Raw genomic sequence first — 23,566 nt, 5'->3', positions numbered from 1 at the left:
CCCGGCGCTTGGGAGCGGCGGGACGGCACTAACTCACCAGCGGAGGGGTGTTCCTCCTCAGTCACAACCATTAAAGTCGCCCACTGAGGGCACAGAGCGGGATATCTCCACGGCCAGACAGAACCTGTCAGCGCAGGGCAAGAAGGCCATGCCAGCTGCTCGTGTTTAACGGTAAGGATCTAAACAAATAACCCAGCCTCCTTTCTTCCCCTAGGAGGCCCAGGTGGTCCAGTCCATAGCGTCCGGTTGCGCCGCAACGGGATCCGCTGCAGGTGCGGGTAGCAGCCGTTCTTGTCCTTCCGCCCAGCCCTCGCTGCGCCTCCACACCGTGGCGCGGTCGGCAGCCGGGCCTGGGGCCGGGGCGCAGGGCTTCGCCTTTGTGGTTGGGATGCGAGTGGGAACGGCCCCGCGGCTGGGCGCCTGAGGGAGCGTCTGCTGTGGTGCCTCTTTCTCCCGGCCGGCAGCTCCGCCGGCGCCCTTTCCAGCGAAGGGGTGTTCGGTGTTCTCCAGCCAGGCGAGGCGGGCGGGAAGCGGGCAGGGCGGCGGGGGCGAAGCGAGGCCCTCACTGTGGGCTTGCTGCTGTAGCGGGAATGCTGGGGCAAACTGCAGTGCGTCCATGCACAGAAATACCCAACAAGGAATCTCGGGCCTGTCCCGTATTAGCAAAGACCTGCCGGTGAGGGGCCTTTTGTTACTTCTTTCTTTTTGATTCTTTAATAGGTGTTAAAATGGCACAACAGCCTAGTCATATGCTTACTCAGTAGGGTCACTGAAGCAGCAGCCTGGATTCGATCCCTGCAGTTTGAGAACGGCACGAGTGCTGCAAGTGTCTTGGTCGTGGCATTTGAGGACCCAGCCTGCCAGTCAGCCTAGTTGTTGAGTGACCTGCTCCCAGAGCAAGAGTCAGAGGAGATCTGCTGACTTGTTACAGGGAATGAGTTGCCTCCAGTACGTGTTGTATGCCTTCTGAGAGATTCAGATAATCATGAAAGAAGGAAGTGAAAAATAATGGAGAAAGTGGCCAGACTGACAGGGGGTCCTTTCAAGCAATCAGATGCCCTCTTGCTGCTTCTGGAATGGTATAGAATCATAGAATGCTTTAGGTTGGAAGTGAATTTTAAAGAGGTCAGCTTGTCGAACTCCCTCTGCAGTGAGCAGGGACACCTTTACCCAGATGAAGTTGCTCAGATCCCTGTCCAATTTGACCTTTCATGTTTACAGGGATGAGGCTTCTACCTGTTCCAGTGTTGTGCCACTCTCACTGTAAAAAAAATCTTCCTTGTATCTAGTCTAAATCTACCCTCTTTTAGTCTTAACTCATTACCTATTGTCAAGGTTAGTGCATATTAATTAGTTGCTCCTGAATCTTTGTTGAATGCCATTTCACAAAGTAAAACTGGTGAAGAGTTTCTGTGAAGGGTAACTTTGTTTTGCCTGACAGCTTATGAGCAAAGCAGTCTGCAAATGAAGATTTAAAATAGGTTTGATATCTCTGTGACAATCTATACCTGACATCCCAAGCTGGCATGTCCACCCTTCTAATCATACATTATTTGTATCTTAGACCTCTGCTTGTGAGCAGAGGAAGCATTTCTCATAGATCCAGAGCAAAAGGCATCATTGCCAACATTTGGAGTCAAATTCGTGTATATCTTTGTCTAGCTCCATCCAGAGAAAGACACCTGTGAAGTGATTTCAATGAACTTCACAGATCAGCTCTTGAAAAGAGGTGCTTCTCACAGGTGAAGATCCCAAAGGAAAGAACAAATGCCTTCCTTTGATTTTAGTTTTTCTTTGCTCAGTGACTGTACAACTTTGCATACAGCCAGTGTGTCCTGGTCCACAGACTCGTAGGCAGGGGTAGTCCAGTACTGTTTTTTAAACATGTATATTCTAAATGTGTTAACATCCCAAATAACTGACATCCTCAGGTGAAAAAGTATAGGCTTTGCATATCTACCCTGTGTTCATCCTTGTAGTTAAGAGATTTTCAGTCTCCCGCTCTCCTGAGTCTTGGAACAGTCTGAGTGCGTTTTCAGCAACAGCTCATGCAGAACAGTGGCAAACTATTCAATCATTGGTTTAAATTTACACAAGATTAATGCAACACAAGTTTCTCTTTTTCCAAAAAAGCTGAACACATCAATAGAAGGTCTATAGTTTTGTTAACTTTGTCTTCCTGCGTTTTGCCTTTCTCCCTTCTTGTAGTCCCTGGCATGTTGTTCCCGGTGTCATTGTTCTTAAAGAGTTCACATTTTCCATCATGCTCAAACCAGATGGCTCTACTGCTGGCTCTGACCTAAAGGCATCTTTGTCTTCCTAGACTCAGCCCCCACCTTCTTCATTCTTCCTGGACTTCAGCTTCTTTCACTGACCTTGCAGATCTTGCTTGCTTGGGGAGTGTGGATATATGTGTAAGAAGCAGGGTACAAGATGAGGCAATGCACACCTGACCCCTGGCTGCCCCATGAGAACTGGGGTAGATGGACTGGGAAGAAGCCCTCAGGGCTGATATGCCTGCACTGCTTCCGGGCATGGGAGAAGCAGCTTCAGAACCTCCCACACACAGAGCTGCCTCCATTCTGCCACCTTTCTCCAGTTGTGCCTCTTCCTGAGAAATTGATGTGTTTTCCAGATTCAAAGCTCTTTACTAAAATCAGGTAGCTAGAAGACCAAGAATTAATGAGAAAACTGATTTTAAACCCTCGTGTTTAGTGCTTCCTTTACACCAGAATAAAACCATGATAGGATCCAGGATGGGTATGTACTATAGCTTTGTTTATACTTGAAATGGCATCTCATCCTTTGAAGAACACATCACGATTGCAGAAATGCATTGCTATGTACATGTCTGGCAGCTGAACAGAAGGCAGGTGAAACACAAGTGGTTTTTACAATGTAGTTTGTTTTTTAAATATTTATTCTTTCAAAGTTTTTTTTTTTTAATCAAGCCCATTTGTGATGAGCTTACAGATGAACAGCATAGTATCACAGAATACAATGGGAGCATTAAAACATTGAGCTAATATACTGGAAAGTACATTTTCATTTTATAAGCAATACTTAAGGATTTAAGTATGCTCGTCTTCTGCTTCTTTCTCCTCCTTGCTCTCTCCAGGTAAGCTCCATGTCCACCTCACATGTCCAGTGTTGTCACACAGCTAATAAAGATCTCTGTAGCTCTCTGCTGGCAAGATGTCCAGTAACACAGTAAGTTCAAAATCCATACATATGTCACTGGAAGCACAAAGAACAAAAAAGCTAGGAAACAGGCAGGGTGGAGTGGGTGTCCCATGCAGATTTAGTTGCTTTCATTGCAGCAGGCTGTGGAAGTTCTGTTGCCAAGGTCTTCATCACTCGTATTTTTCTTTTCTACAGCTTCCCGCTTTGTCCATGGAATCCAGGTTCCACTTGTGTGCCCTTGATGTCCTCAGCAAAAAGGAGTTTTACTGATTTATCACCAGAGGCTTCCAGTTGCATAAGAGGGGCTCGTGTGTTGGCAAGGAATGAAGCTGATGGCTATTACTACCTGGGACACATTGTCCAAGAGGTGAAGGTAGGTATGTGTTGGGACCTATGCTTGTAAAAGGTTCTTCCTAGGATCTGTATGTCATCTTCCTGTTCTTCCCATGTCTCACCAGGCCCATGGCTTTTTGCTGTATGGTGGCTGTCCTATTCTCTCTCCATATCTGGTTTTCATCTGTTTCCTGATGACTGTCTGTTTAATTGTGAGGAGTCCTGCAAGCAGGAGCAGCCTGAAAATCAATGCATTTTAATATTTATAACTTGTTATTCAGAGGCAGCCAAACAAAACAGGCCTACTTCTGCCCCAGTCTATCAGCAAAGCCAATTAGCTAAGCAGCATTAGTAATGGTAATCCAAAATGTCTGTCTCCTCCTTGCTAAACTGAGAGCTTTCCTTGTCATCTTTCTGTGGTTTTGGGGATCTCTGAGATTTTGGATGCCCTAAAAAGAAAATTTGTTTGAGTGCATTCACAGACATAAAGAGAAGGCTGAGCTTTTGGTAACAGATCATCCTTACAGCCACTGCTGAAGGCTTAAATTAAAGCATATAAGTTTATGCCAGTTACAGTATTTTACTGATTCTCCTTTTGATCACTTTGCAACAAACTTCATCACACGCGGCAGTTTCTTTTGGCTACTCTTTTTTTCCGATGGGAAGTTTTCCTGGTAATCTTCTGCCTTAGTGTGCTGATTGTGCTCTTACTAAAATCTGAAGTCTGAATGGAAAGATAGAGAAAGGCTGTCAGTGAACCCCAGCTTTTTAATTACTTTTAAAGTCCAACACGGACACAGTGCAGTGAAAAATCTGGTACAAGATGAAAGCTGCATTCCTAGATCATGTTCCACTTCCTGGGATTTCTGCCACTTCCCTCTTAGCACTTAGGTTTGGCTTTTAATTGGACCCAGATGTCTGTCCTACAAACCACATGTTTCACTCTTGTAGGGCTCCAGGGAACGCTTTTTAATTGAGTTTGACAAAAGCCATGCTCCAAAAGGCAAGGTACAGCAGCTTCGCCTGCAGGAAACGCCTCTCTATGACATTCTCCACTACGAAGATGCCAGGCGACGGCCTCTTGCTTCAGGAGACAGGGTCTTGGCACCATGGGAGACCAGAGCTGAACGTTTTGGCCCAGGCAGTGTGCTGAAGATTGTGGAGAACAAGGGGGCACATTTAGGTACAGTGTGTTGGCTTCCGTAGTATCACTTGAGTTGCTGCAGTTGCTGGTCACTATACAGAAAGAAGTCTCAACCCGGAGAATTCACCACCTGCTGCTTGGGTTCTTTTCACTGTCTTTTTTGTTGTTATTGGCAGTAAGCATCCTGGGTTTTTTTGTGCCAGAATTAATGCAGCTCTCAGAATTAGCCTTTGCTTTGTCCTATGAGTGGAAACTTTCCTACAGTTTGGGGAAGGGGGCTGTGCATCTTCCCAACACATAGAGAATGTTCCTGACCCTCATGAGCACTCCCCTGATTATCTACTACTCTAGTTTCCAGCTTTTGTAGAGTACAGTCCTGGCTCACTGTGATGAGTGAGACGACATTTGCTATCTCTTCACAGGAGGCCAAAATTGAAATCTGTAAGAAAAAAAAAAGTGGAATTTGTTACCAAATGGCCTTAAACCCAACCTGTTACATTTATCCCCTGCTTTCTAAGGGATAAATTACACAGCTTGACAAGCTTCTAATTAATTCTTTACACCACTCCCTCCCTCCTTTTATTTTTTACACACAGCACACAACAGAAGAGTGATTGTGAATTTCTGGAATGGACAGACTAAGGAAGTGTCTTCTGACCAAGCTCTGTGGATCACTCAGCCCTTGAGTGAACGCATCATCCTAGAACTGCAGATGCCTTTAGCAGCCAGGCAGATGGTGGTAGATTCAAGCTTGGATTACCCATACATAGTGACCCCAGGTTACAGAGCCTCAGGTCATTACAGATGGGATCATTCAGACCTGGACCACTGGCCAAGGGATCTATATTTGAGTCAGCCATGCACTAAGTGCAGCTGTAGGTGTACCTCTCTGCCCTATTGCTGCATTTCAGCTGGGGAACCCACGTGGCCTACAGGGTGCAGAGCACAGCAGGAAGATGCCTACCTCCCTGGAACTGGCTTGATGAAAGAAGAGCTTAGCAAAAAAACTGAGGAGCAACTATCTGAAATGAGGATTTTGCCTTCAGAAAGTGTTTCCAGAGAGGAACAGAAAAAGGAGGAGAAGAAATTGAAGACAGAAAATGTTCCAAAAGATATTCAGTCTTGTTTGGCAGAAGACAATGAGCTTGTAGAACCTAAGCAGGTAAGAAGTGCTTCACTGACTTTTTTTTTTTAAACATATGGTCTGCTATTTCTGTGTCTGTTACTTACAATTTTCTACTCTTAATACCAAAAATTACTAGAGACTTTAGGTCTGGTCCTTATGTATGTCTATTAAAGGACAGAGATACTCTGCTCTGCACTGTCTTCCTGATCCTTTGACTGGGGAAAGAGAATCATGGAATCATTAAAGTTGGAAAAAACCTTCAAGGTCATCAAATTCAACCATGACCCAACTATCATGACCATTAAACTACATCCTGATGTGCCACACCTACACTCTCCTTGAGAAATCGCAGTTCCACCACCTCTCTGGGCACTGTTCCAATGCCTCACCAGTCTCTCAGGTCTGGATTATGGTTCTTGTTATTTCTAGAGTCCTAAGAGGGAGATGTCTGATGCTTTGGTTGATGCTGCTGTCAACACAGACAGGTGGTTAATGGAGTCATTCCACAAGGAAGAAGCAGAAAGCAGACAGCAGGATGCTAAATCTGAGGGTAATGTTAAGGACAATCGTGCTATTGAAACTGTAGCGGTTTTATCCAGAAATAAGACTTGCCACAAATATCAGTGCAGCAGGCACTATATGGCCATAGTTCTTGATGTTTTAAAAGTAAAAGCCATAATGCCAAGCTGCATATAGCCACCATAATGTAGCAGCCTTATGTGTAGGTATTAACAGTAGTGTGGCTTGAGAAGTTGTTCATCTTCTTAGAATCATAGAGTTCTTATGGTTACAAAAGTCCTCTAAGATCATCAAGTCCAGCCGTTGACCTAGCACCACCATGGCCATTAAACTATGTGCCAAAGGGCAATGTCTATACATGTTCTGAACACCTCTAGGAACTTCTCAGCCTCCCTGGGCAGCCTGTTCCCATGCCTGACCACCCTTTCAGTAAAGAACTTTTTCCTACTATCCAATCTAAACCTCCCCTGACACAATTTCAGGTAATTTTCTCCCAACCTGTCATTTGATATGAGGGAGAAAAGAACAATCCCCACCTCACTACAGCCTCCTTTCGTGTAGTTTTAGACAGCAATGAGATCTTCACTGAGCCTTCTCCAGACTCCTCATAAAACTTGTTCTGTAGACTCTTCACCAGCTTTGTTGCCCTTCTCTGGATAAACTCCAGCACTTCAATGTCCTTCTTGTAGTGAGGGCCCAAAACTGAACACAGGATTTGAGGTGCAGCCTCACAAGTGCTGAGTGCAGGGGCACAATCACTTTCCTACTCCTGCTGGCCATGCTTCTCAAGGTGAAAGTAGTTTCAGATGGAAGTCAGAGAGGTTTGACTTTTTCAGCTACTGTGGTAGCAGCTTTTAAATTTTCTTAACCTTTTTCATGATGCTCATTATAAAAGTTATTTATTATACATTCCCTTGTTTTAAAAATTAATCTCTAACATTAACTATCACTGCCTGTAGCAAAAAAAAACCAAAACAAAAAAACCCAACACCTGTAGAAAGTCCTTCTCTTGTTTCTGCTGGATATTATTGCTTTATGTCACTCAGTAAGCTTTAGTTCACTTCTCATCCAGGGCCTGGATCGTGATTTTAGCCATATTGTTGCTGTTCTTATGTAAGCTAGTTTTGTGACAATCTCAGGCACATAAGTGAGGATTCTAAAAGCCTAAAGCTTTCTACAGATATTGTGGCTTTGGTCTGTCACTGCTGGTAGAAGGAGAATGAAGTCATAGGAATGCACATTTCCTCCCAGCAGTTGGGTTCCAGCATCATTCCATACAACAACTTCTACTCAGGTCCATGGTGTCTGTAGCAGAAAGGTACAAGTGAACTTTGCCCATGTTCTCAGTTATCCAAAAGCTAATTTCTCCTGTCTCTGATGTATAGGCTCAGGCTTTGTCCTACCAAGAAATTCCTTATTTTTTCATGTCTCAGAGCACTGGCAGAAGCAGATGATGTATGTCTGTGAAATACCATGTAAACAACCAGTCAGTGATCTTGTGGTACCAGGCAAAATCCTTGCTTGACTGCAATGACAAGCTTGTTTTTACAAAGCTGAGATAGTTTTTTGAACACTAAAAAATGTCCCACTTGCTCAGGGGAGAATGTTGGTAGCACATTATGAAAATCTTGCCTGCATAGGTATTATCTGAAAAGTCCTGTTTTTCTCCTTAAAATCTGCTCTTTTTATAAGCTCTCTATAATATCTGATGTTCCTGCTCTAATTTATTTGAAAGGTCTTTTTGAGTCCAGAGTGGCAGAAGCTCCGATCCAGCATTCCCAAAGGAGCCCTTCCCTGAGAATCAGTGCTTTGGTTCCTTTCAGGCGACAAAGCTTCTTTGATTGTGTGAATCAATCACTACAGAAAGACAGCCTGACCATCAAATCAGCTCTCCGTGTACAGAGACTACACAGCACCCCCATTCTGCAGGCCAGCAGATCCACAAATCTTCTGAAAGGCAAAAGCATTACAGTGAGTATTTGGTCCAAACAGATTTAGCTATTAGGATCAAGCAATTTGTTTGTCGTGTGAGAATATACTCTCCTTTTGAACTCTTCCTCAAAGCTTTTACTGCAACAAAAATGATGCCGGTGTAGCATAATGGCTATGCATAGAAACATATGATTTCCACTTGACAATCAGTGTTGCACAGGAGCAGAGCACTTCTGGTATTTTTATGTGGCACTTTTAATAGTGTTTTATTTTAGATCTAATCTCCTCTAAGTCAAACTTTGTGCCAGCTCTACTAGATAGCAAAAAAATTATTTGTCCAAAAGCAAAGCAAAGAAGAGGAAGTCTAAGTAATGTCACAGCAGAGAATGCATGTCAGGGCTGGAACTTAGGCTAGTCCTTTACCTGATGGAAAACACTGTTTCTTAACCTCCCACCTTTGATTCTTTCCTTGGTCTCTCCCTCTGTATGTCATTAAGCAAAATCCACTCACAAGGTAGAGTTTTTGCAAATAATAGTAATGCCCCAGAGAATGAAGGTGTTCACTGCCCCTCAGAAGCCAACGTGGTGAGAAAAATCAGTCAAAACCGTTTTGTGACTGGACTTTGCAGTGGTAGGTTAATGCTTGGACTTCACAACCTTGGAGGTCTCTTCCAACCTTAATGATTCTACAATTCTATGAGACTGGCAGGGACATTACTTGAAGGTCCAATTCATGAGCCAGTGTGGCTTCCACAGCTCAGACGTGACTTTGGAACACTAAGCTCTTCTAGTTTTGTAGATTTACAGTTTGCATTAGAAAAATATACCAGTAAGATTAAGGGTTTGGCTTGGATGTCTTCTCTTAGAAATCAGTCCTTAATGGTGGATCTCAGAAGAGCTGGCAAGAAATGGATTTCAGCAAAGCCAAGATTGACCACAAAAGGAAGCAAGAGGAGCAGAGACAGCTGAAGAGGGAGCAGCAGCAAGAGGCAGATGGCATCCAACGCCAGCTTCACAGGGACAACCAGAGGTGATACCTAGGAGCTAATTGGTTTTAGTAGTAAATGTTGGAAGGTTGGTAATGTTGACTCCCTGGTGCTCTCATTTAGTCTCTGAGCATCATACATCATGCCTCATGCTAGTCTCTGCAGAGTGGTCAAGGTGGTTTACTAATGGGAATAAAACTGATGCTTGAGGTTAAGAGTGAGCATGGACCCATCACTTTCAGTATATCCTCTAAGGCAAAATTCCCTTCAATCTTATCGTCAGACACAAAGTCCTTTTAACTCCACAGTCCCTGTTCCCTGACCCCACAGTCCACTTAAGCTTAGCAGGTTCTTACCCCAGTGACCCACATCCTGCCATCTCTTCTGTTGCCCCTGCAGCTCCACCACCAATACACAAAGCCACCCAGTTGTCTGGACTGGTCTTACAGCCCCGTTCACACAGTTAATTTCCTTGTTTCCTGGCCTTCAGGGTGCAAGACCACACAGCCACACCAGGTGAACAGATGATCAGAGATGGCTGATATCAGGCACTAGTCCATTTGGGGGGTTTACCACCTCTGTTTTGGATACAGGTTTAACTCTCATAAACTTAACAGAGAGTCCTAGAATGTCAGCTGAGCACAAACTGCCAGAATATCTGCTTTGAGTCTGGAGTAACAGCTTTGTGTCTTGTGCAGTTCTCTTTTTTTGTTGCTCTTCCTTTCTGAAAAATTTCAGAAATTTTGTTTTGGAAACAGGCAGCGATTGCATCAGAGAAGATTGCAAGAGCTGGAGAAACAGCTGGAGCACAGAGACAGAGCTTTGCAGCACATGGCACTGCTCCAGGCTGCTGGGGCAGAGAGGAGCAGGAAGGAATCCTTCTTGATAGAGGAGGAGAAGAGGAAGGCAAGTCAGAGGCTGCAGTTTTTAAAGACACGGCGTTTGCAGAGAGAGGAGTTGCAGGCAGAACGCAGTGAAAGGAGCTTTGAACAAGAGAAAGAAAGGCTGGTAAGGGCAATTGCAGAAATGGTTTTCCTGGGCTACTGTATTTCTAGCAATGGCACCATCCAGAGTGTTTGCCTTTCAGCTGGTTTATACCCAGTGTATCATACGTAAATCATAGAATGCACTGATTCGAAGTGACCTCTAGAGGTCATCAAGTCCAACCCCACTACAGTATGCCAGGAGCATCCCCAACTAGATCAGGTTGCTCAAAGCCCCTTCAAGCCTGACCCTGCATATCTCCAGAGGTGACGGCTCCACCACTTCCCTGGACAACCTGCTCCATTGTTCGACCAAATGAAGGGTAACATCTTTTGACATGTGTGTAAAGATGAAAAAAGGGAAGTAAAATTCCCTATCTCTACCAGAGAGTCTTTCTGCATATAAGGAATGAATTTCTGACTTCTGCCAGTGGTAGCTGTGGATGAAATCCAGCATGGAAACTGGCTGTACAACTGCACGTGTCATTATCTAGGATTTTCTCCGGAGCAGAATGCAGTCACGGCAGGAAGTGTTGGAAGAAGGATCACACAAGCAGGACAGGCAACAAAAACAGCACCAGGCTGCCAAAGGGAAAGCGTTCCAGAGCAGAGACCGTTCACACCAGAAGATGGAAAAAGAAGGCAAAAAACTCTGTGAATTGCAGCAGTACCTCAGAGAACAGAATCTTTTGACGCTTCGTGCATCGTTGCTGGCATAAGAAAGCAGCAGGGCAGGTGAGCAATTCAGAAACCTACTGTCTGTCTTGTAGGAGTCCAATGTGCTGGAACTTAGGCACTTGTGTGCAGTTGCAACAAGCAGAATTTATTCCTGGAGATGTCTTTAATTTCATTTTCATTGCAGTCAGAGTGCATTTTCAGTGTTGAAACCTTTACATGCCTTTCTTCTTGGAGTCACTGTACTAGTTCACCTGCTATACTTCTAGGACCTGTGAGGTAGGTAGTTACAAAGGCAATTCAAAGGGCAGCAGAGCTAGAGCCTGGCAGAGGACCATCAGACTGTAGCTGCTTTCACAATGCAAGTGACAGCACGCCATATGATAGAGTAGGCATAGAGAACAACAGGCAGGAGAGGATTCCCTCCAGTGAAGTGGTAGAACTACAGGCACTGCTTCTGTCCTCTTCATAGAAGCCTACAGGAAAATTAAATATGGGCTTGGAAAAGCTTCTGCTGCTCAATTCTAGGAACTTTTTGCCCTGTTGTGTTTCTTCCAGACTAGTGCCAGAAAAGCATATTTCTTTAAGTTCAAGGACCCCTCTTACAGCAACACAGCACCACTGCTAACACCAGTTTCCAAAACAGAAACACTTGGAATAGTTAGAAAACTTGTGTAAAGGAACTTCTCTGAAATTCTACCAGGTCCTTAAGAGTAAGCGTCAGGCTGTGTTGCTCCAGAGATGACTGGGAGGCTATGCCTTCAGCTTTCCCCTGTAAGGCAGATAAGTTTCTCATCCATATATTTATCAACTATTCTAATGCCTTAATAGCTAACAGGGGTATTTTTAACTTTAGGATCCCTAATGTGCATGAGTCATCCTGAGATCTTTTTGCTTAAAGCTTAAGGAAAAAGGAAAGAAAGATGAACCCATTATATAAAGGTAAAGGTTTTCACATTAAGGCCAAAAGTAACTTTCTGTATGTGTGGAAGCTACACGTGAAGCACAGTTTTGCATTTTAGACATGGAATTCTATCATTTGTCTTAACCTCTTTAGCCCTCAGGAAAACTATGTGAAATTTGTTCAGCTAGAGGAACAGGGATGTTTGTGGCCAAGCACTGCCTAATTGATAGACTTGGCCCAAGCTGTACACACCACAAAGTGCTGTGCCTGGAACCTCTAACCCCCAGCTGGGTGAAAAGGAGAGAGCACATGCACTCTACTGAAATAGGTGTTAGCAGCACATGAAGATTTTCTTTCATGTAAAGCTTATGGGCTGCTTACTTTTCTTCTTTTTTGAGTTCCTTTACACAAAATCATGTGCCAGTTAGAACACTGCACCTAGTTATAAGTTTAACTTACAGGAAACAGTCTTAAAACTTAGAAAATATCAAACTCTACTGCTGTTCTTAATCCTTGAACACTTGGAAATTGAATACACAACAATTACAGTACACAAAATATATTAAACAAAATTTAATGTTTTTTGAACTTCATTATGTTATTAATCACTTTATGATCATCATAAACCAGCAGATTGTCTGCTACTGTACTTTTTCCTTCATCGCTTAACCATCTGAAAACAGACCACTGCAACCATCTGTGCTGCTGCACTTCCACATATAATATAGCTGGGAATATATTCAGTAGTGCAGCATTTCCAGTCATTCACAGGCTGCTCTCCACTATTAGAATACAGCCATAAAATAATTTTAATAAATAACTGAAAATAACTGTCTGTAAATGCCTTGTATAAGTTAGCTCATTTGCTTTATTTAGTATTAAACTTTCCTAAAGTGATTTCTATCTGTTAGGAAAGTGCTTGGACTTGTTTTTCAGACTACTGGAAACAAAACCCAAGTATTTGTATATTAATTAAGGCTGTGAGTTGATTATGGTGAGAATAGAGGAGCAGGAAAAAGACTTTTAAGGTTTAAAAAAGAACAAAAACACACACAAAAAAAAATCAAAACCAACCCCCCACAACAACAACAACAACCAGCTCACCCCAGAACAGAAACACCTTAAGGCAAGTATTTCCAGAGGCTGCTTTTATTATCAAATTAGCTTTTCTGCCTAGGCCCATTTTTTCTTTCACTGTTTATAATGGAAACTCCTATACTATAGTGCTGGAGTACAGAAGTTTGGGGCAGGGGAAATAAAATCAACTGGTCTGTTTTTATCATCCAAAATGACTGAGAACAGACCATACCATGCAGGATCTCAGAACACTTCTACAGTAAAAGCAGAAGTTGAAAATACAAAAGATAAAAAGGTTCATTGGCTTTTTTTCAGCCTGAATTATTTACTTGGGTGATACTAGAATATTATTTCTTGTACCACACTGCCACATGAGAGTCAATAAATTAAATATTTAACCTGATATATTTCAAAACAGACTTAATTAACACCTTTTTAAAGGCTTTTAGACAAGGAAGACTGTCTTCCTCATCAGGATACAGTGATCTTGAGCACCTCAGCTATACACTAAATCAGTTTAAAAACTACCAGAGCACATTAGCTCATACAACTGTGTTAACAAGTCAGAACTCTCCAGTTGTACGAAGTCTTCCTGGTTTCTGGAACAGACCTTCCAATAATCCCATGCCTGGTACCTGGCTGAAGTGACTGCAGGTAGCACCAACAGCAAGTAATGACTGCACAGCATTTCTCCCAAGATGCTTGTGATTTTCCACCTTCAGCTTCTGTCCGATGGCATGGGTAATCCTGCACAGCAAGAGGGCAGCAGCTACAGGAGTCTATTCGAGGACAGAAGCTGCAGTTTTGATGAGCAGTGGTTTAGCTGCCTCTAGGATGTCCAGTTCAGGGTCCAGTGAACGACCAAGACCTTCCAGAACCATGATGGCAAAGATGATGGAAGCAAAATTGCTCTCAAGCTTCACCTAGAACCACAAATGACCTAATGAGCTCAGAAGACCTTTTCTTTTCCTGAGCCCATTCCACACAGGTACCAGCTCTGGCTACGCTGAGAGGAGAGCATACACCCATCTGAAACTATATTCTTTTGGAGTTTTACATCACACCCAAATCCAGCAGCAGGCCCCAAAATAAGACCATTTCAGCTTAAGTGCCTTAAGGGAAGTCAAAAGTTTGTTTTTCCATTTCCAAGAAGAGAAATGGGATAACTTTTTTCTTCCACACTGGGATAGCAGGCTCTTAAGAATGCTCACCTTTGGTAGTGTAGTTATCTAATACATTTTGTGAACATATGCACTTTCACGACCTTCTGAATGGCCATGAAAGACCCTCACAGATCAGAGGAAACAAAGGACAAACTGGGACAAACTCCCCAGTTCACAGCCAGGCATGAGGATTCTTTCAAAGCATACCAGGGCATCAAGAATTCCTGGAGTTGGGAGGACTTGCTTTCTAACAGTCTAAATTGTATTTAGTTCTTAGAAACCACTTTAGTGAGGTATGATGGAAAAACATCTCTAAGAAAGTAATGTTTATGGAGACTCTCTGCAGACTGGATCACCCTGTGGACCTTCTTATGCCCTCTAGTTCAGGCCACCATAGTTCCATTGATTTCTAAAGTTGTTTTTAACCATGGAAGCTCATCCCCCAAATACTAACAGCTGCAAGAAGGAATCTCTGCTCTGTCCTCACATTTGAGGCCTCTAACAGACAAGTAAACACTCAGGCCTAGTGCTGTTACATAACTTCATATGAAGACAGATATCCACAAACTATCAACCATTAAATGCAGTATTAAGACAAAACCCATCAACACAGAAATTGGTATTTGTAGGTTGTGTACCAAGGCCTGAGAAAGAGCATGCCTGCAACATCTGAATGCATTCCTGCAGGCCCCATCCTAGAAGTCACTTCCTCATCAGCCCTTCATGTTCCCAGTAGTTCTCCCCCAAACAAATGTCTAGCTATTAAAGTCAGACAGCAACAGGGCCTCACCTTATGAGTCATCAATAGTTTAAAGACATTGGAGAGGAGATTTGCCACTTGAAGCTGGAATGCAAAAGGAGAAGTTAACAATGGATCAAAAAAACTGGTCAAGATGACCAAGCCGAGTGACAGGCAGGGTTTTGTTTGCTAGCATTTGGTTCTGGTAGTGGGACAAGATTCCCTGGCTGACAACAGCCAACACAAGGAGTTCCTCTGTGACCTATAGTTCTGCTTACTTGTGAGCCTAGGAAGGCTGAGAACATCTGACCCCACATCATGCAGCAATTTGCTCACTACCACCATAGCAAACTCTGACGTGCCCTGATGGCCCTAGCTAACAGGATGAAAGCTGTAACATTAGGCTCACAACTCCTTACAAGGAACTGCAGATGTTAAGAGATTTTAAAAGAAGACAAATAAGACAAAACCACAAAAAATAAAATATCATCACCAGACATCAAAACCAATACAAAACCACCCCCCTCCCAACACCCAGACACCTACAATTTTTAATTAGGAGATAAGAAAGGATTTTATGGACTTTCGCTGCACCTGAGAGTTACACAGTACTCATGGGTGGTGATGATGATATCAGAGTTGGACTTTCTACATGCATCATTCTAAAAGCCAGGTTGTATAGAATTACACAATGGTGGGACAGTGCACTTGCCTTTCCCAGGGCAATGGTGTTCCCTCGGACCTTGGTCACTAGTTCTGCCATCTCAGCTTTAAACCGCTCTATGTCCTGGCACTGGTTAGCACGAGCGTGATGCAGGATTAGTTCTGCCACTCTCTCCCCCTGTGAAGGAAGTCAGAAGGAAGACTCACACCTTTGATCATGGATGCCAGCAGGCCTACAGAAAACTGGACATCATCATCCCTGGAAGGCTTGTGCTGCATAGGTCCCTGGAGAAGGCATATAGCAGGAATAACTCCCAGGGCTATACTTTCCCAAACAATGGAGACCAAAGGAATCATAAAATTCAGGTGCAGAAAGAGCAGAACTGGTCCAAAAGTCTTAACTGGCATCTGGCACAACCTCACCTATTTCTCCTGTAGGCCTCAAAGGCTAGAACACAACCAAGACAGAAGTTTCAGGGAGGAAAAACTCACAGGACTGGCATTTCTTCTCAGCACAGGAGTAAAGAAGAGCATATATTAACCTCCCTCATGGGTCAAGTCCAACTTTCCATTTGCAAATTGCAGAGTAAAAGCAATCTGATTCTACACCAGCAGATACTTCGTAAGAAAGAAGGGGAGCCCCAAGCTTCACTTGTAAAAACCTTCATAGCTCTGCTTGGAAAATGTGTCTGACAACCACATACAGAGCTAGAGGCCCCAGGTTTGGCAATGCAACTTGGTATAAAAATTACATATATACACTTATATACATGTAAAGCATCTATCACCTTCTTGATAAACATTCTTTAGAACCACTCTGATCTGTAGATCATGAAGGACACCCATCCCAAGCCACAAAGGAGCTGCAAACAAATGTTTGTAGTTTTTGCTTAGCAGCTGAGAAGTCAGTCTGGCAGCAGAGGATGGACTGAACTCCTTGATATACTTTGGCAGATTAAACAGACCAAGTTAGAATGTGTCTCTCAAGATACAGTGAGCCTTCTATGTCACAGCTGAGGAACAGGAACATGCATGCACATGTATGAGCACTGATGCCTGTTCTCAGAATGAACAGACATTAGCACTGGATTCTATAATCCATTTGAGAGTGTATTTTAGATAAGCAGGAAGAAGGATAAAGTAGTTGCTCTTATACAGAGGAGCCTGGCAGAAGCCAGACTTACCTCATCTGTTTTGTTTCCCCTTCTTTACAGACAGTGACACAACAAAATGGAGAACATCACATGGGCTTTCCAGCAGCAAGGCTGCAGAAGGGAACCTTTATGCAAGATGTTGATCCTCTCCCTCTTCTCTGGCAAAACCTGGCAGATTCTGCAACAGCCTTAGATGTGAGAGGCTCCCAGCAGTCCTAACTTCCAGCATAAGCACTCCTGACCAGGGAGTGGTTGACTATGCCTCCTGTTTAACACCTTCTGCTCCTGAGCCACTGAAGTCACTCAATTTTGCCAGCCTAGTTGCTGTAGCTGCATTGGGTATAGCTCTCACAACAGCCAATTTCTTCTCCCCTCTAAGGGAGGTTCATAAGGGGAAGTAGAGATAAAGCTATCACTTCAGCCCTCTGAAGTGAAGGGAGACTCTCCAGTTGTCTCCCTTTCCCAGACAGATGAGAGAGGCCTCACCTGGCCCTGGACCACAGCTGTGAAAACAGCCCGGAAGTTCTGCAGGTCAGCACTTTGCAGCTCTGCCACAATTCCCGCATCCAGCAGCACCAGGCAGAGCCTCCTGACAGATGGCTCCACTTCCACCACGAGTGTGTCACACAGGTCCACAATGGCTGTCTGCTCCTTGCAGCCAGTGCTGTTGTAAGCAGAGCCTTGAACCAGGATGTTCCCAGGGTGCAGGTCAGCATGGACAAAGTTGTCAACAAAGATCTAGAGGACAGCAAAGTCAGAGCAGCTCATTCCAACCAAACCTACCCACACCTATACTCACACACAAACAGAGGTCTGTTTCGAATCTGTTCACTGTCATGGGTCATGTGCACCACCCTATGCAGCAACACAGCAAACAGCTTCTTCTGGAGACCCGTTGTGCTGAACTGCCATGAGTGCTACTCAGCCTAGGGGAGTCAGCAGAACTGTGAGGCAATGCTGTGTGTTTGCTAGCAGTCAGATAAGACCCCCAGGAATCCTAGCAGGGAACATTAGTGCTCTTTGGCAGTTAATGCTGAAATGAGGGCACACTGGTGGGCCTTGGCAAAGAGTAATGCAGCAAGAATAGGCCATTTGCCATTCAGTGGCACAGGTTATAGCAAATGGTTACATTTGTCTAGTCATGAGAAGGGTAGGAGATGCGAGATGCAAGCAGGTTTTCTTTTTAGCCATATTGTCTTAATACCCAACTTAATAGCTTCTGCAGGAAAACAACCTTATCTTCCAGCCCCAGCCAACCACCTACCATCTTTAAGATCATGTCCATGCCCATCTTTGCAAGTCTCTGCCTCAGTTCTGTGGCAATCTCCTCATGCAGGTAGTGTGAAATAGGCTTACTCTCCTGAAACAAAGAGTTGGAATCAAACATACCCTGTGTCCCAACTTAAACTAGGTGGCCCAGAGTTGAGGCAGAATTGCTAAGAAAACCCTGAAAAGGACTTGCCCAGTGGAAGCTGTACCTACTATGACAGAGAACATGAGAGAAATAAGGGCTTGTTCTTCAGAAATGGTGTGATATAGTCTGGAGCTGAAATAACTCTTGCCAGGATCACACTCACAAAAGCTAAGGTTGAGAATAGCGTTGGTCTGTTACTCAAACATCCATAAAGGAAGTGAGGCAAGCATCAGAAAGCGTCAAACTGCTGAGCTTCTTGCTTTGACCCACCACAAAGGAGAGCTGAAGCATGGTGTTGCTTTGCAAAGCACAGGCAAGCACATGGTGGCTGGACACACTGCTGATCTGCTTGGTTTCAGGCCCAGTGTTCACTTCTCTATGGAGTTGTCTGCCACCTGTCTTCTGGGATGCACTGCTTACAAACAAACAAAGTGGGAGAGACACTGAGGAAGGACAGCAGCCTTTTTAAGCAAGTAAGAGAAAAGCATCCTTTTGCATCTGACAGCTCCTTCTCAAAAAAGCACCTTATTGGCATGTTCTAAGGGCCTTATCACTGCCAGCACCACTCCCAGACCCTGCAGTTCTTACCTCAAATGTTTCCACAAGAACATCTGTTGTTACCAGAGGCCAAAGAGGAGTTGGAAATTTGACAAAATCGACATCTACAAAATTTTGTCGGAAGCGCTCCAGATTTCTGGCTTCATACCGTAAATCAATCTCAAGGGAGGAAAAAAAGCAGATTGGAAATTAGGTGCAATTAAAATTAGATGCTACCCTGTGCGAGGGTATGCCTGTATGATGCAATACCCAGTAGCAATGCAACCAGTCAGAAAGCCAGAACAAAACCAAAACATAGCAGTGCTTCTTATATGCTTATAGCTCTTCTGATGGAGCAGCAGAGTAACAGCCTGGCTAACGGATGGCTCACAACCTGCAAAATATGGGTGACACTTACCGTAAGCATGGGTCTCAAAAAAGACCAGGACTGCATTATTTTCAAGGGCAAAGAGAGCCTGAACCGAAGTTTACTGTCCAAATACCAAGGCAGGCAGACAGGGTAGAAGAATCACAACCCTAGCATCACTTTACAGATAGGCAGCCATCGCAGGAAGAAATGTCATGTAGCACATGCAAAACAATCCACTATGCAAAGTCCTGGCCCCAGCTCATCAATGACACAAGGACATCTATTCTGCACACTGCTACTGCTCAAGGAGGCAGAATAATCCTGCCTCCCTCATCTGGCAGTGGGAAGTACCCCAGGAATAGTTCTTTCAGAAAAAGATGTAAAAGAAAATTGCAGTAAGTCTTTTGGTTGCTCTCCTAATCGACAGTCTTCAGCACATACACCAAAAGCTCTGCCAGACTAAACTGGTACTCATGATCTTGAGTCACATTTGACTACAGTCAGCAGTTCACAACAGGGATTTACTGTGCAGATTTTTTTCAATAGCAGAAAATAATTAAGGTTTTCAAAAGCTTCTAACAGACTTCAGGCAATCTAGACAAAAATGAAATTAGCAGATCGCAGTTCATTTCAATAGAACTATAAGCTTGATTAAGCCTGTAGTGATACCTTTTTTAGTTTGGTAGTAAGGAAATTGCAAGACTGCTTTTCTAGAAGACACTGATGAATCAGGACATTTTCAGATCTATTTGCAAAGCTTAACTTGACCAATACCGAGTCTGATGATAATACAGAATGTATTATTTACTTATATAAAAGCATATTATTTATGCCAATATGTATGCCTCTGTGATAACAAACACCACCAATGAGTATAGAATGCAAATGTGTAGGACTGAAGAGTAAGCACACATCTGAGCACCTGTTTGGAGAGATTCTTCTCCTCACCTCACTTTTTGTCTTTCACAACACTGCAAAACAGACTGTGATTAAGCCTAGTCAGCTGTGCAGGCCGCTCACTAGAGAACATACTCAAACTTAGATTTTTACATCTAAGAAAGACTGTTCATTTTTTCTCATTGCTTTTTTACTTTGTGAGCATGTAAGCTATCACTTCAGTAACATTATATGACTGATTAAAACAAAGACCATAAACAAAGAACAAGCAAGCCTTCATTTAACCCTGTAAAAAGTATGAAGTTATAGCCTGCCAGTAGCAAGACTGAGGGAGTTTTCATTTCAACACATGCAGACTATAGCATGGCACACACCTGCTGAATCATAAGCTTCTCAAACTCCTCCACAATCTCTGTCAAACTGAGCCACTTAAATCCAGGGAGAAGTCCAATGATGTGGCTACCCATCTTCATAAGGAACAGATCCATCTGGACTTGGTGGACCAGCCCAGGGTGCAGGACCTGTGCAAGAATGTACAGTGGCAAAATTAGCCTCCATAACACTATGAAAACAGTCCGTTTCAATCAGCTGAAGTGATGTATTTCAAATAGATAGAACCCAGCTTACAAAACCAGGAGCTAACAAGGCTTCCCCAGCTAGTCTTCAAAAGAATTCACATTTTGCCATGGATTAAACTGTAAACAAACACATTATAATCTCCAAATAGAAGGTTAGGCTGGAGCCTATAGTCTTGCCCAATACCATTTCCCATTGCTTTGCATTCCTGCCCTCCCCATGCCATGCCAGCACTGGCTAGTTATTTGGAACAGCTTAAACATAAGAAACATGGAGAAAAGAACTTGATCTTTTGCAGATTTTTTTCATGTGAGAAGTGGTTTCATTTTCTGAAAGGTGAAACCATGCTTAACATTCATGATGTTCATATAAACTCGGCCCTTGCAAGCATTTCTGGTAGTAACATGCACATCAGAGATGCTGTAGATAGTATGTGTACTTGAACTCTCCAGGACCTGAAAAGCTGGACTGGAGTTGTCTGGAACCAAAACGCTAAGAAAAGGTACTATGGGAGACAAGTACCACTCCACTTGCTCTACTTGGCCCTATCCTGCTACTGATCTATATGGTAACCAAATTATATTGGCTTTGTCCAGCACACTTCATTTTCACACATCTACCAGTCAAACATATGACTTACTTTAATAGCTACAGGCGTGAGATGTCTGGCTGATGAGAGGTTTGCATTCAGGAGCGGCTTGGCCATTTGTGCCATAAAGGATATCTCACTCACAGGATTTCCTCGGGAGCAGTTTGATGGGCTCAGATGCTCCTTGCTCCTCTCCTTCCCCATCTCTTGGCTCTTCCTCCTCAGCCAGCTGAGGAGACCTCCAAAGCCTGACACTTCCCACGCTTCAATAGCGGACCGTAACTCGGAGCCTCCTGCTGCCTCCTTGACCTGGGAGCCAGCGATTGCTGTGAGGTCGGCATAGGCTTTATACACCTGGGCGACGCAGCCCGAGCCGACTGGCTCATGGCTTTGGAACTTGAGGATGCCTCTCCAGTCCTCACCGAAGGCCTTCCTCAGGAGCTCGTCAGTGTGGCTCCACGGGTGCGGGCTCACCTCAATGTGCAGCTTAGAAAACTCATCACAGAAGGCCTCCGAGAAGAGGTCCCTCCGAGTGCTGGCCCACTGGCCCAGCTTAATACAAGTGGGGCCGGCAGCCTCAGCTGCCCTCCGCAACAGCCGCAGCCACAGCGCTCCCAAGCCGGGCCACAAGCGGCTCAAAGGGTAGAGCAACAGCAAGGGGCCAAAGCGCAACAGCAACCCGCAGGCCCGCAGACCCAGCTGGAGCGCCAGACCCAAGCGACGCAGTAGCCCCTGGGGCGGCCGCTCCAAACCGCGCTCCCCTACCCACACCGGCCCCCACTGGCCCGGCCTCCCCTTCCAGTCGGTCCCAGCAGGTACTGCCACGGGCGCCGCCAAGGCCACTACGACCCAGCGGCCGGCACGCAGCCCTCCGCGTCCTGTGGCCGCCCAACCGTGCAACGTCCCCCTCGCCCCAGCGCCTCGTCCGAGGAGGGGGCGCGGGAACGGCAGCAACCGTACACTCCCCACGATCACCATCGCCCAACTACACCGCTCACAGGCACTAACGGCCGCCCGGGAAGGACAGAGGGAGGCGGGCAGGGACAGCCAATCAGCGGCGGCAGTCGGAGGCAGTCCGCCCCTTAAAGGGACAGGAGCAGCTGCTGGTGAGAGAACTGTCTTGTGGAGAGCATCTGAGTCTTGTGAGGGGAAGCTTCCTTGAGCTGTCGCCTCCTGAGTGGGAACATCCTCTCAGGTTCGGGTTACAAGGGAGGAAGACAAGAGGCCCCATCCCTCTTGTAACTGGGTGCCCACTGCATTCACATCCCAGCCCGCAGCTGGGACAAGAGGGAAAGGGCTCACACTTCGATCAGGGGCCTTCACGATCCCATCGGCTTTGACAGCTAAAGTAGGCTCTTGCCATCTTGGTTTTGAGCCGACCTTAGGACGGACTGCTGCGATGGATTGAGCTACAGGTGAAAAAAGAGGGCTGACATGTGCTCTTACATATGTCTCTTGTACTTCAGGTATTGCGAGGCAGCAGTTTCCTCTCAGGTGATTTTTTGTTTGTGATGAGAGAAGCCAGCAGCAGCCTTTTTATTTAAGTGAAAACAAGGCCTAGTAGTGGTAGCCTGGTGTCAGCAGGTGAAATGTTGTGACTTCCTTAGCAGGGTATTAATGAAACAGTCAATCTTTTGGGTAAGAGATATCTGAGGCACATGACATTGCATCACTGCTGGGAAGAGAAATTAAAAGCAGAAGCCTGCTGAGGTGGTGATGGTAGTTCAGCAGAAGTAGAAAACTGTTTCATCTTTCAGACTTGCTCTGAATCTTGGGCTTTCTGATGCCCAGAAGAGCTGCAGACAGCACTATTGGGTCTCCTGCTCATCCCTGAGTCAGCTGACAGTGTATTAACCTCATAAATGATTGCCCAGATCTTTTGCAGAGGACACCTGCCCATTTTAAATTGAAATGAGTGCACCTGCAGCTGATGAAGCAGATGAAGACCACACCATCTATCTTTTCCATATGGGAGCTCTTGTGCATGTGACTACAAGAAGTCAAAGAGCATGTTTTAGGGCACAGACAGTGCAAAGGTGATGCTGTAACTCATGCTGCTGCCACAGCTGTTCAGCAAAGCTACTATCTTGTGCAGGGAGGCTTTGTGCTGGGAGCTGTGGCCTTTTCACAGTGGGAGTTTGACTGGTACCCAGCCATGCTTAGAGGTGCATCCCCCTTCTGATACGTGTAATGTACCCTCGGAACCAAAAGCTTGTAGGACGGATTAAATCACTTTCCAGCACAGACCCCTCACTCACTTTAACATGTAGCTCAGGTGTGATGAAGTAAACCCTTGTGCCAACAGGGAGCTGGATTACGGCCCCATGCAGATGAGCTGATCCAAAAGTTTCTCAGGCTGGAGGCTTTCCTGGCCCGCCGCGCTCCCGTGAACCGCCTATGAGCTGATCAGATTCCGCGGTAGCTTCCTTCAGCGGCGGGAAGCTGTGGAGGAACTGATGCTGTTTCGATAACAAGCAGAGACTTTTTTGTTTTCCCTCGGATATTTCCCTTTGCAACCAGACAGCTGCTTCGTGCACCTCATCTTTTAATTCCTGCCGTATCACCAGCGTTCGCCCGTCACCTCCGTGCACCGCCCCCGACG

At 44.9% G+C, this 23,566-nt stretch overlaps 2 protein-coding genes across 9 annotated transcripts; one reads left to right on the top strand and one right to left on the bottom strand.

The window, feature by feature from the left end:
* Nucleotides 1–32: 32 nt before the first annotated feature.
* Nucleotides 33–19,738, top strand: LOC135181958 (trichohyalin-like). 7 transcript variants are annotated; one of them, XM_064155507.1, is made up of 11 exons: nt 556–676; nt 3,119–3,210; nt 3,379–3,556; nt 4,468–4,699; nt 5,257–5,822; nt 6,216–6,336; nt 8,041–8,276; nt 9,104–9,267; nt 9,982–10,231; nt 10,701–10,941; nt 16,642–19,738. In XM_064155507.1, the coding sequence occupies exons 1-10, from the start codon at nt 617–619 to the stop codon at nt 10,923–10,925; spliced, it is 2,124 nt and encodes a 707-aa protein (XP_064011577.1). In that variant the 5' UTR covers nt 556–616; the 3' UTR covers nt 10,926–10,941; nt 16,642–19,738. The 7 variants fall into 7 exon arrangements, with proteins under 7 accessions (XP_064011581.1, XP_064011577.1, XP_064011578.1 ...); XM_064155508.1 differs by lacking the exon at nt 16,642–19,738 and having other exon boundaries at nt 3,379–3,550; nt 10,701–12,362; XM_064155512.1 differs by lacking the exon at nt 16,642–19,738 and having other exon boundaries at nt 5,572–5,822; nt 10,701–12,362.
* Nucleotides 12,919–23,521, bottom strand: ADCK2 (aarF domain containing kinase 2). Of its 2 annotated transcripts, XM_064155513.1 has the most exons (8): nt 21,016–23,518; nt 20,174–20,320; nt 18,584–18,712; nt 17,846–17,941; nt 17,068–17,319; nt 15,477–15,605; nt 14,816–14,869; nt 12,919–13,785 (listed from the first exon to the last, which is right to left on the bottom strand). In XM_064155513.1, exons 1-8 carry the CDS (start codon nt 21,940–21,942, stop codon nt 13,642–13,644), a joined length of 1,878 nt encoding a protein of 625 aa, XP_064011583.1. In that variant the 5' UTR covers nt 21,943–23,518; the 3' UTR covers nt 12,919–13,641. The 2 variants fall into 2 exon arrangements, with proteins under 2 accessions (XP_064011583.1, XP_064011584.1); XM_064155514.1 differs by lacking the exon at nt 18,584–18,712 and having other exon boundaries at nt 21,016–23,521.
* Nucleotides 23,522–23,566: the final 45 nt, after the last annotated feature.

Source organism: Pogoniulus pusillus, chromosome 15, assembly GCF_015220805.1.
Source record: "Pogoniulus pusillus isolate bPogPus1 chromosome 15, bPogPus1.pri, whole genome shotgun sequence".
Lineage (NCBI taxonomy): Eukaryota > Metazoa > Chordata > Aves > Piciformes > Lybiidae > Pogoniulus > Pogoniulus pusillus.
Note: the sequence above shows the minus strand (reverse complement) of the source record. Positions and strands in the feature narration are given on the sequence as shown.

What these genes read in the sequence shown, in the direction of transcription:
- LOC135181958 (XM_064155507.1), top strand. Translation starts at nt 617, where the DNA reads ATGCACAGAAATACCCAACAAGGAATCTCGGGCCTGTCCCGTATTAGC. An exon ending in GTATTAGCAAAGACCTGCCG is followed by an intron (nt 677 to 3,118) that starts GTGAGGGGCCTT and finishes TGCTCTCTCCAG; the next exon opens with GTAAGCTCCATGTCCACCTC. An exon ending in GCAAGATGTCCAGTAACACA is followed by an intron (nt 3,211 to 3,378) that starts GTAAGTTCAAAA and finishes TCTTTTCTACAG; the next exon opens with CTTCCCGCTTTGTCCATGGA.
- ADCK2 (XM_064155513.1), bottom strand. Translation starts at nt 21,942, where the DNA reads ATGGTGATCGTGGGGAGTGTACGGTTGCTGCCGTTCCCGCGCCCCCTC. An exon ending in TCACGCCTGTAGCTATTAAA is followed by an intron (nt 20,321 to 21,015) that starts GTAAGTCATATG and finishes ATTCTTGCACAG; the next exon opens with GTCCTGCACCCTGGGCTGGT. An exon ending in TGGACATGATCTTAAAGATG is followed by an intron (nt 17,320 to 17,845) that starts GTAGGTGGTTGG and finishes GCTGTCCTCTAG; the next exon opens with ATCTTTGTTGACAACTTTGT.